This window comes from Myotis nattereri, assembly GCF_964212035.1.
Source record: "Myotis nattereri genome assembly, chromosome: X".
NCBI classification, from domain to species: Eukaryota; Metazoa; Chordata; class Mammalia; order Chiroptera; family Vespertilionidae; genus Myotis; species Myotis nattereri.
The window spans coordinates 11,336,680-11,349,410 of NC_138078.1; the positions used below are offsets into that span (position 1 = coordinate 11,336,680).

Consider the following 12,731-nt stretch of genomic DNA (forward strand, 5'->3'; position numbering starts at 1 on the left):
TCAAGGGGTACAGGAATGTTTTATGCTGCTCTTGGAAACTTGGCACTCCTGGTCCCAAGCACATTGAGAGCAAGGCTGCTGAAAACACATGGGAATGAAGGTTGGGAGGTTTCTTTGCTTACACACTTATCTTCCCTTAACTCACTTTCTTAACCCTGGCAGACCAGGTGTCCAGGTTCTGTAAATACTCTGGAGGAAGTAGCAGCCTCAAGCAGCAAGGATGAGTATGTAGGCAAGAGGAAGGCGGGGAAAGAGAGAAAGGAAGATACTTTTATTTGTAATACTTTCGATGATCAATAACATGTGGTGATTTTTTTGCATCACTTCTTCAGTGTTATCAATTCTCATTCATTCTGGTTGTGAAGATCTATTAATGTTTATTATTTTTACTCTAAAACCCAGGAAATAGACAAAGCAGCTTTTTAGAAACACAAAAAACATCTTCAGGTACCATTAAGGGACCACCACCCCCAACCCCCAAACAATTTTGCTATACAGTATGTCCCCTTATTTTCAGCTAAGGATGAGAAAGCAGTCACACAGACTAAGGCTGAACTGTTCATTTGTTACAAAGATAAAGCAGACAAGCAAACACGTTTCCTTGGGAGGGAAAAAGCAATTCAAAAAATGCCAGAAAGAACCAATGGCTACACTTTAACAAGAGCCCCCACCTCCCATTCCCTTGCACCTAAGGAAGGGGTTACAAGAGATGGAGGTATATGACATTATGTGAGTACAGCTGAAACAATAACACACACAGATAACCCAGTGCAGGAAATAATACAACTTTCCTCCCTCGTTTTTATTTGCATTTTACTTTTATTTATTTTTGCTTTAATAATGCATATTCTGTTCACGCAAAAGGTGCAAAGGACAGGAGGCAAGGGTTTAACTTAGCTGATGAAAAATCAAGCAGGGGTGACATTTCTAGTTTCATGAACAACCTAAAACTAGGAGAACTTAACAATTGCAGCTGGTACCACAGAGCACGCCCAACTTCACAGCTGTCTCCTCTTAGGACCTTTGGCTAGGGGAGAGAAGCTTTGAAGACAGTAGCCTCTAGTGCACTTTGATAAGTGGCTAAAAAAAATTTTGTTTTAAATCATGGTAGCTGCATCACAAAAGTTCCAATCAAGAGGGTGGTAAAAAGAAGGCACAGATCATTGCAAATACCAGATTTTCTTTCTCCTTTTGTAAATATACCATCACATATAAGCTAAAATTGATCTCAGGGTGGTGGGGTTTGCTGGCAGGAGAAGGGACGGGTTGGACCTAAAATTGCATATGTAATAGACTCCTAGAGGGGACACAAAGCAAGGCAGCTTTCCGCCTGCAGCAAAAGAAAGGGATGCTTGCTCTGGACTATGTGTAATACAAATACTGGGGGAATCTGTGACAAAACACGATTAAAAAATCATAAAATTATAAAGCTTGTAAACGAATAATCTGAAATTACATTTTATTAATGGAAAATATCATCAAAATAGTACCACTATGGACTAAACTGCCTGAGTTTTCATTTCGCATGAGATCTCATAGTAAAAAAGCCTTTAGCACAATTTGCTCTGTTTAAGTCACAACCAGTGCCAGACCCAGGACTATACCATGGGGAAGAGTCTCCTCTTGGATGGAATTTGTGTTGTGCTATCAAGATTTTTGTGCTAATCTTTCAAACTGGGACATATTGAGGCAAATCTTTAATCTTTTGGCACAAGGTTATTTTGGCTGGGGCGGAAAATTTGAGTCTTGGACTCAGGATGAATAATGCGACATTTCATTGATCAAGTATTCATTTTGATTGAAGAGCTTTCTTTATGTCATTAACTTCCATCTATAAAAGAAAAAGAAGAGCCAACAAAATCATAATGAATTTATAATGAATTGGCTGGTTTGATAGAAGCTTAAAGATAATCACCCTGGTTGATTGAAAGAAAATAATCAACCTGATGAGCTTAAAGGCAAAATGGGTAAAATGACATCTGAATGAAGAGTTGATAATAATGCCAGAAATGCACAAACCTATAGAACAGGCATGCAGATGGGATGCGCTAGGAAATAGTAACAACTGTTCTAGTTTCCTGGCCAGAGGGTGGGGCAGGCTGTCCTGACCTGCGGGACCACATGGCAGTGTTGGAAGGTAGCAGTGGTTGGGCCCAGGGTGGTATCTGTCAGCATTTCCAAAGTGATAATAAGCAGTTATCTATCTTTCTTTAAGCAGCATGGGTCCTAATCACCATTGAATGAAAGCTGAAAGTCTTCCTTTGCCCATTTGGTAACAGCTGAGTTGGATCTGAGGGGTACAAGGCTCTGACACTCTGATGGTACTGACACAACCATCAGGGAGAAGTAAAAAGATAAAGAGCAAGTGCCAAGTGTGGGCAACTGTGGTTCTTGGAATCCCAACGACCACATATCAAAAGCCAACTGGCCATGGGGTCTCCCCAGTGCCATGCCCTCTGGCCATTACTACAATGAGACCTCTGGAAACCAGGGGAAACTTTTCACCGAGGACATGTTTCAGGTAAATTCCAAGTGAAAAACCCAATTGGGGGTACAGTTACTAATGTCTTCCTTCCCCAAGCTTCCTGGATCCTAGGAAAGGATGCAAAGTGAGTCTATAAAATTCTAAGAAAATTGCCATAGGAAGTATGCCTAAATCTGCAGAGAAGTAACAATCATTTATTTTCAAAATAAAGCCCTGATGCCTCCCCTGCCCCCAACTGAGCCTCTCGTGAGGCAGGACCCCAAGGGACCCACCTGCAGTCGAAGCCGGATTTTTTTCTCTTCATCCAACTCTGACAGTAACTGCTTAATCTCTCGTCTGAAAAGCAAACAACAATGAAATTAAACAAAAGTCCAGACTTTCCCAATAAGAGATAAGAAGCCTCCTCTCACTACAAAATCATTCTGACTCTTTTGCAAGGAAAATTTGGACAGAACATTGTCTTCTTTGCATTGTTATTGCTTAAAATTTATCAGAGACAGAAAGAGTTGCCATTATTTCTGGGCTCCCAAAATATGTAGACATCAAATAGCAGGTCTGACATGATCTTTAAGATCCCTCAGTTGAAGCTTCTCCTAAAAGATGACGGGGGAAACTGAGGCCTAGAGAGATGGCCAACTTGTTCAGTGACTAGGCGCCAGGTATCCAGGTTCATATTCTGTTGTCTTTCCTCTCTGCCATCTTGACTGGAAACTATCCCTTCATTATAGGTTACTGGTTTTCAAATGTACTTCATAATCATTTTCATTGTAGATATTTTTTACCATTCCATACCTTCTGACTTCTAACCCTTTGACTATTTTTTGTCACTGCATATGGCACAGGGTAATATTTATGTGTGCTAGCTATTTTCGCTTACAGATCTTTCTCCCCATCGAAGTGTTCCTTGAAGATGAACCGTGGGGAGAGAGCATGTGTGGGGGCATGCATGGAGGGAGCCCCTGAGTCTCGGGAGAGCAACTTGCTCAGTATAAAGACTTGGGTTTAAAGATTCCCTATGTCTTTTCATACATGACAGCCCCTAAATGCAAACTAATTACTATAATGGGCAGCTAACTGAAATAATTGAAATTTTTCTGATGCTAGAGGAAAAGTTGGCTGTTGGGCTGATTAAAAAGTGGTACAGCCTGGCCTGCATGTTTCAGTGGTTGGGTATCGACCTATGAACCAGGAGGGCACAGTTTGGTTCCATTCCCTGTCAAGTTACATGCCTGGGTTGTGGGCTTGATCCTCAGTAGGGGGAGAGAAGGAGGCAGTGGATCAATGGTGTTTCTCTCTCTCTCCCTTCCCCTCTGAAATCAAAAAATATATATATTTTTTAAAAAGGTGGTACATGTGCATACTGTATTTTATGGGGATTTTAAGATCTTTCCTTGCCCTGGCCAGGTGGCTCAATTGGTTGGAGTGTCAGTCTGTATACCAAAAGGTTTTGGGTTTGATTCCTGTTCAGTGCACATAACCAGGTTGTGGGTTGGATCCCCGGTCAGGGCATGTATGGGAGGCAACTGATTGGTGTTTCCCTCTCACATTGATGTTTCTTTCTCTCCCTTCCTATCTTTCTCTCAAAAAAAAAAATCAGTAAAAAATAACTTGGGTGAGGATTAAAAGCAATAACAATGCAAAAGAGGGTGTTCCTCTTTTACTTGGTCCCCAAAATATATATAGGGTATCCCAAAAAAACAAAAAAAGATCTTTCAGCAGCTGAAAGGAAAGCATGTAAGTCATTATAACTGCCCCTTCCCCATTAACACATCAGCCAACTGATACCCTTCCTACATGCAGCAGGCCAAGCTGAGCTCTCTGAAGTCTCTTGAGTTCATACCCACTGCCACCTCCTGCTGCCGCTGCCATCACAGGGAGGATGGCTCACCCTCCAGGGCAGGCTGAGTCCCAGGCTTGCAGACTAGGCCCTGGCCCATCAGAGAGTGACCCAGAGGGAGGAGAAGGGGCCCCAGATACTCACTTCTGCTGGTCCTTCATGGTCTCGATGATGCTCCTCAGTTCTCGGACCTGTGTCCTTAGCTCCTCCAAGGCCGCCTGGCTGATGGCCACAGGCTCCATCTTTGGTTTTCCTTCCGTGCCAAACAGAGATGGGGAGTTGGCTCTGTGTCCGGCTGTTCCCAAAGAGGACGACAGGGGGGCGGGTACCACCGTGGACAGAGTGGCTGGTCCACCACCACCACCTGCAGCCATGGTCCCTGGCTTGGGTGGCAGGGGTGCTTTGTTGTCAGACACCTGTGACAAGGGATGGCAGAGAGGCTTCAGGCTAGGGATTCATGTTTAGCAACCCCCTATCTACATCACCACCCATGCCTCCCCCCACATCTTCCTCACTCATTCTTTCACCTACAAGCCCCAAGGGCCTACTTGGTGTAGGCATTCCCCATAGAAGTGTCTTTCCTTGTATGCTTTACATTGGATCACCTTTCTGGCCAGGCAGTTCCTATTTGTTTAATGTACACGTTCAGAGTCGCACCTCCTTGCTAGGCTCTGAAAACTGAGTGAGTAAAACATTTTCCTGGCCCTCAAGGACTCAGTGAGGTGTAGACAGACAGACCACCCAACATCCTGCAGATGAGAGGGAAGTCTGCACACAGAAGGGAAGCACAGAGAGCTGCAGAAGTACATGTCTAGTGGGCAGAGCCGACAACTGAAAGAGTGAGCTGGGCCAGAGAAACTGCCAGAGGAATAGAATGCCATGGGGGTGAACAGCACAGAAGTAGAAAAGAAGCTCAATGATGGAAGCTGGGACTTCCCAAATTGAAGAGGTGGGAAGAAAAGGTAACGCCCTTGAGGACTAGGACAGAGTGGTGAGAGGGGGACAAAGCCAGACCAGAAGAGGAGCCTGGGTTATGGAAGTCCCCTATAAGAGTTTCCAGAAAGAAAAAAATGGTTGGATAAGTGGGTCAAGGGTGCTAAGAGGAAAACTGGGGGAGCCCACTTGCTGATCAAGGCAGTCAGTGCCTGACACGGGTGAGGGGTGTGACTTGCAAGTTTAGAATACTTTCCAAAAACTCGGCAGAGGAAGGAAAATGGGATACAGTGTTCAAGGAGAAGCCACAGGAGGAGGCAGGATCAAGAAATTGTTTTGTTCACTCTCAAAGATGGGGGATACCCTGAGTTGGATGATATGCTGAGGGAAAGAGTCTGAGAGGACCTGGCTGGAGACAGAGGAGATAGGTGGAGGCCAGATGGAGAAGTATTCTGAGGAAACCAGGGGGTGGGAGGGCATGGGGCAGTCATAGGTTGGAGGGAAGAAGGGCATGTGGCAGGCCCGAGGGAGGAGACAGTAGCAAGGGAAGGTGAGATGTAGACAGGTGGGGAGGACTTTGGGAGGTGAAAGGATGAGTGACAGGCAGAAGAAAAGGTTGGTGGTGAAGCTGGGCCGCACAGTTGGAACTCCCTCTAGCAGCAGGCACCTAGGGCGGGAGCCAAGAAGGGGCTTGGCTGGCATGGTAAGGAGGCAGAGTGTGAAGTCAGACTGTGCTGGAGGGAGAGACTGGGCAGAGTACGACAGAGGCAGATGGGCCAGCATTCCCAGCTTCTCTGCTTGCCTTTTCTCTGCCAAGTTACCATTGAGGAAAAGCGCTTTCTGCTGCCAGAGATAGCGATCAGCCATTCCATGCTTATTGTTCATAGGAGTTATAATAGAGGGAAGAGGGACTGACATTTATGGAGCACTGATCACCTGCCCGACATCGGCTAGACAATTGAAACAAGGACCAGTTGGCATACGTGTTTGACCGAGCAGGAAATGGAGGCTTAGGGACATGGTTTAGAAATTCCCCAAGTCTCACAGTTAATAACTGGCAGAGCTGGGATTCAATCCTCTCCTCCATCAGCCGGACCCTTAAGCCTGGTACCATGACTGTGGTTACCCAAGTCTGAAAATTCACACTCTACTGTCTTTATTTTCTTTGTTTCTTTCCTACTCCTGAGTTCACACTTTTTCACATTTTCTATCCTGCATCTTCATATACCTCCCCCAACCCATCAATGTCCTCACACTGACAGGCTTCCAGGCATTTCTTGAATGAATGCTTCTCTGAGCATTTACTACATGACTTGCTCTCCAGGCCATTTCAACTAACAAATACTTTTTAAAATTCTCACAGAACAGAGGATACCATATACCTTCACCAAATTAGTTCATGTGGAATTTCTAGAAGCAATAAACAACATGACAAGACAGCTGCAGGGAAGTGAAAGAGCCTAAAGCAGTGGTTCTCAACCTTCCTAATGCTGCGACCCTTTAATACAGTTCCTCATGTTGTGGTGACCCCCAACCATAAAATTATTTTCATTGATACTGCATAACTATAATTTTGTTGCTGTTATGAGTCATAATGTAAATATCTGATATGCAGGATGTATTTTCATTGTTACAAATTGAATTAAAGCATAGTGATTAATCACAAAAACAATATGTAATTATATATGTGTTTTCCAATAGTCTTAGGCGACCCCTGTGAAAGGGTCGTTTGACCCCCAAAGGGATCGCGACCCACACGTTGAGAACCGCTGGCCTAAAGGATAGAACTGTAAAAATAAAAAATGTGAAGAGCCTCTGCCCACCAGTAGATGTCACTGTAGAAACACCCCAAGGCTGTCTGAGAGGTCAGAGAGAATGCAACTAACCTTGTATACCTAGGATAACCCAAAAAAAAACAGGTCTAAATCCAAAATTTCTGCAAATGGAATCTATAATAATAAAAGTGTAATATGCTAATTAGACCGGGCAGGCAAACGACCTTCCGGATGTCTTCCGGGCATCCTTTTGGACGACCTTCCAGATTAAGCTGGGGCTGCGAGGGCTGAGCCCCTTGCACGAATTTCGTGCATAAGGCCTAGAGTCCTTTTCTAAAGGAAGAATGCTTCAGTTTTGTCAATAATTACAATTAATATGTTTTTATAGAATAGTTTTGAATACTGTATCAGATGTTAAAGAAAATCCATGCATGTAAAATTTTAAATCTATGAGAAGGAAAATCCTACATAAATTTTTATTTCTTTGTGTTAATTCCTGTTTCAATTGCCTTTAAAAATGACTACAGTTTTCTACTTTTAGACAGAAAGTAGTTGCAAGTATTTATAGAAAATTCCAACTGTCTGGGTTCTCTTAGCATAAATTTCAAAATCTTGGTTCACATTCATAGGACAAGCAGAATTTGTACAGGGTATCCTTCAGAAGCCATACACAGTTGCTAAACAATGTCTTCTTTGCTTCACACAAGCCAGTAACTTAGAAGAGCTATACCATCCCCTGGGCATGCAATGAAATTAAAATGTTTTTAGACTATAAAAATATCCTAATAAATACAAATCACCTTTTAAGATACCGCCATTAATTATTCAAACTCATGAGCTGCCAACCATAGTTTGTGACACCACTAGTTTTGAACATAAAAGACAAGATGTGTGGACAGAGGGCACAACATTTAATACAGTTAATGTATTCTTTCTAGACACCTATAGGCTTTTTAAGTTGTCTTGGTTTCTGAGAAGGTGATAGTATGCAAGGGCATTTGTGTATATGTGGATGATGGTATGAAGAGGAGATCAAACCACAAGAGAAAACATGGGAAATCATCAATCAAACTTGTTTCTCAGGGATTCTGCCAAGTTTTGGAGACTCTGTAAAATGGGGATTTTGATGACAATCACTAAAGCACCATCACTAAAGAATGACAAAAACTTGCATTGTCTGTTGCAACAAACTGAATGTTTGTGCTCTCCCAGAATTCATATGTGTAAATACTAACCCATTTTGATGGTATTTGGAGGTGAGGTCTTTTGGAGGTAATTAGGTCATAAGGGTGGAGCCCTTGTGAGTGGGATTAATGCCCTTAAAAAACATACCCCAGAAAGCTTTTACCCTCTCTCTGCCATGTGAGGATATGAGAAGTTGACAGTCTGCAACTCAGAAGACAGCCCTCACCAGAAACTGATGGTGCTGGCACCCTGATTTCAGGCTTCCAGCCTCCAGAAATGTGAGAATTAAATTTTATTGTTAATAAGCCACACAATCTATAGCACTTTGTTATAGCAGCTTGAACTGACAGAGACATTTATTTATCCTTGTTTGATTTATAACTCATCATCAGTGCATACACAAAAAGGCAGGGATCTTATGCTGTAGTGACACCCTCACCATGGCCAGTCACTCACTTGGGATATGGTAACAGTCTTTGAAGTTTTCTTTGATGTGTCCACTCCTCTGTGTGCAAGCGAAACGTGTTCCTCTTTATCTTCTTCGGGACTTGGGGAGTCAAAGATATCAGGGCTTGAAAGGGAAGACTGGATAAAGCCAAAAGAAAATGCTTTTGTCAGAATTACACCTTAGCTGACACAGCTTCAGTTAACATAATGCTGTATGATTTTCAAAGCACTTGACACTTGTATTTTGCTTGTCTCCTCATTATAATGAACAAATATGTAGTCTAAAAGCAGAGCAAAGATGAGATGCTTTTACTTGGTCCCCAAAATATATATAGGGTATCCCAAAATGTATATACACATTGAATAATTATAAAGGCACTGTTTATTAAAATACATTTCATTTTCAAAATTGAACTATCAGCTATTAAAGTGTGTATACATTTTTGGGGACATCCTGTATAAACTCCCAGACATGGGATGTATGTACCAAGGGTGGGGTGGTAGATGGTAATTTACACTTTTCTGCATATAATTCTGGATGCCTCAAGGCCCTCTAGATCTTGAAAAGTTGGGAAGAATTTGGAGGGAAAACAAAAATGATGAAAGATTTGTAGAAAAGATGGAAGAGGTAAGATTAGAAATTTAAATACAGAGATACCAAGAAGCCATTAAAAAGCTTGTGTGTATATGAGATGCAAAAGGGAAGGTGTGAGTAGGTGACATGAAAAAGGGAAAGAAGATGGTATTGACACAGTACTCTATATGAGGGTAAATGTAAGCCCCTTTTTCAAGTCTTTCTTCACAAAAGGTGTCAATACATAGTTAGGTTTGTTTCATACAAGAGGAAAAAGAGGATAACTCAAACCACACTGCCAGACTCAGAAGATACGAGAGAAGAGGCTCAAAGAAATTGCATTCTTTTTCTTCTAAATGATGATCAGTGATGAGGTGAAAGTAGAAAGTATCCTGGGAAACCAGCATATCAGGATAAAGGTCATAAGGCCTTCGACCTGCATTCCTAGCAAGGGCAAGGCAATGTGATATAGAGAGATAGGCAATTAGATAGAAAGACAGGCAGACAGACACATATATACTGCTTGCAGAGCATCAAGATTTTTCTACAAAGACATTCACATCAGTGTTTATAATGAAGGACTAGAAACAACATAAATGTTAAATGATAGTGCACTGGCTAGATAAACTATCATCTATTCACAAATTAGAACCCCAGGCAGCCATTTAATGTGATGTTATGGAAGAATGTGTAATGATTTGGGAGAAAGGTGCACAATATAAGGGGAACAAGCAACTTCCAAGCAATGCATACTAAGTGATCCCATTTTTTAAGAAACAATTTTATAGACACAAATAGAATTTTAAATAAAAGCTAAGGTTATAGCAAGAAAGTACCAGATTTTAGCTCTGGGGAGCAATATTACAGATAATTTTCTTTATGAATTTCATTGTTTAAATTTGGTACAATAATGTGTTACAGGTTTCCAATGAGAAAAGAAGTTATTCAAAACAACCCAAACAAAAAATTCTATGGGTTATCCAGAGGGTTCTGACTGTACTTTCCAACATGACCAGGTGCCTCATATGTTTAAATGTAAACTCTGTAGGTCTGTGTGGGAGAAAAAGGCTTGTCACTGACAAACACTGCATAGTGACAGAGCTTTCTTTAATAGTTTTGTTTTGTTTATATACCAAACCAGCCTTGTTCTCCTTTCCTACCATAAAACATGACATTTTTTTCTTACCAATTTCATTTCAGATTCAAACAACAATCAGTCTGGAAGGAGAAGGAGGGAAAGTGGGAACAGGGAATGCCTACCTGGCTGGCAGGCACACCAAGAACAAACAAATACTGCTTGATTCCAGAGGACTCTCAAATCACTTTTGATCAACAGTGTATCTCATAATCTCCCTCTCCCGCTTGTCCTCCAAACAGCCACTTGCATTGGAGTCCTTAACTAGAATCTCTAATGTTTCCTGCATTTGAGCTGTAGAGAAGTGAGAAGACACTTACTGATGTGAGGGACTGGGATGGAGGCCGCCTCCCTGTGGCTTTTGGTCTGCTTGTGGTTGGGTGACTGAGTTTCTCAGTAGATGATACCACGGAGTCAAAACCTTCTAGGTCTAAAACAAAAGTAAAACAGATTTCTAAGAGCAACAGTAGGAGTGAGGATGGTTCTCATAATGTGCCAGAAAGAATCTCTTTTCCTTGACAATCATCCTTGATGCTTGGATTACATTTCATCATTTATGAAGGCTGTTTACATCCTTTTGTCATCCAATAAACATGACTCAAATGGAATGAAGAATCATTTCCACCTCAGTTTAACAAGATAACATGGAGGAGAGAGACAGAGGATTTTTCTTCCCCTCTTCTACACCTATATTCATAAATCTTGAAAAGCTACAGAGAGAGGAGTAAAGGGAATGAATCTTTTTTCCACAAATTTAAGTTCATTTCGATAGATAAAACATTCTTGCAGCCTCATCATAAAAAGTAGTTATCATGAGGTATGACAACATCCTTGGACACGTGAATGCTGGTCATTGGTTACAAAAGACAAGAGACGACAGGCTCCTCCTCTGGTTGTACCGCAGTACTCTGGCCATCAGCTCTCACCTTAACGTTAGACCATAAACTCCCTATAGATGGAGAGCAAGCTTCTACTTATTCAGATAATTCACAGAGCATGGCACCATTCTCTTTCTAGAGGCATCAGTCAATAAAGGCATCATCTTATTTGGTCATTAGCATGTTCATTCATTTACTCCATTATGTTTGAGCAACTAGTACATGCCACACACACACACACACACACACACACTCAGCTCAATACCAAGGATACACCAGTGAATATGGTGGGCACGAGCCTGCCCTCAGGAACCTCACATCTCTATGACTAATGTCTCAGATGCATGTAGAATCATTCAGCCAGATCATTACTGTACCTGGCACGTGACCAGGAGGAAGGCCTCTGCCTTGATTTTGTCACCCTCTTCAACAAATGATCAGATCAAGTTGTTACTTGGATCTACAGAGTTTGAGGGATTTACAAATGAAGTGTAGTCGTGTATGTGATGCACAAAGGAAAGGCTGGCAGAAAGGGGCCAACCCTGAGACCCATTATTGCTTGTGACTATGGCAACACCATCTCTTCCTGACAAGAGTACTGTTTCATATACTATGTTAGGCACTGCCTTCCCAAACCATTCCCCATTCTCCCTTTAACACAGTATTAGTTTTGTTTCAGGGCAGTGTGCCAGCCCCCGGGCTGAAACATGTTTAGTCTAAGTCAATCATGCTCCTTGTTGCCTGAAATTGGTCTGGAGGTGGTCATGTAGCCCAATTTGGGTCACAGAAATAAAGGGAAATCTACTAAGAGACTCTGAGAAAGACATTACCTCTCTGGCTGGAAAGTGCCAACTGAGTGGAAGGCCATTTGTGTTGTTGCCTTTCTTCTTTCCTGTTTGGGATGTTGTTATGAATGGATAGGATGTGTAGAGTTGTGGCAGTCATCTTATGACCATGAGGGGAGGTATGGCCAATGCTCTTGGAGATTATAAGGATGGCAGAGAGAAAAATGGAAATATCTTGGGTGACCAACAAGCCCAATGAGCCACCCACCAACCCTGGAATAATCTAGTGCCCAGACTTTCCACGAGACATTAATAACCCTCTGTTATTTTAGCCAATTTTAATTAGATATTCTTTATTTGCAACTGAAAGCATCCTAACCCATAACTGAAAATCTGCTGGTTCAGGAGAGAAAAGATAAAAATTATGTATGTTTTCAATCAGAAAGAACATATGCACCCCTACGTTCATAGCAGCACAATTTACAACAGCTAAGATTTGGAAACAGCCTAAGTGCCCATCAGCAGATGAGTGTATTAGAAAACTGTGGTACATCTACACAACGGAATACTATGTTGCTGTAAAAAAAGAAAGAACTCTTTACCATTTACAACAGCATGGATGGACCTGGAGAGCATTATGCTAAGCGAAATAAGCCAGTCAGAGAAGGATAAGTATCACACGATCTCACTCATTTGT

The 12,731-nt window shown here is 42.0% G+C and overlaps 1 protein-coding gene across 3 annotated transcripts in view; it reads right to left on the reverse strand.

The window, feature by feature from the left end:
• Positions 1 to 250: 250 nt before the first annotated feature.
• Positions 251 to 12,731, reverse strand: part of SH3KBP1 (SH3 domain containing kinase binding protein 1) — a 337,141-nt gene continuing 324,660 nt past the window's right edge. For all 3 annotated transcript variants that reach the window (XM_081115410.1, XM_081115409.1, XM_081115411.1), the window contains 5 exons: positions 10,692 to 10,801; positions 8,672 to 8,800; positions 4,467 to 4,738; positions 2,758 to 2,821; positions 251 to 1,831 (listed from right to left, as the gene is read on the reverse strand). In XM_081115410.1, coding sequence (XP_080971536.1) covers positions 1,790 to 1,831; positions 2,758 to 2,821; positions 4,467 to 4,738; positions 8,672 to 8,800; positions 10,692 to 10,801 — 617 coding nt within the window. In that variant the 3' untranslated portion in view covers positions 251 to 1,789. The remainder of the gene's footprint in view (positions 1,832 to 2,757; positions 2,822 to 4,466; positions 4,739 to 8,671; positions 8,801 to 10,691; positions 10,802 to 12,731) is intronic.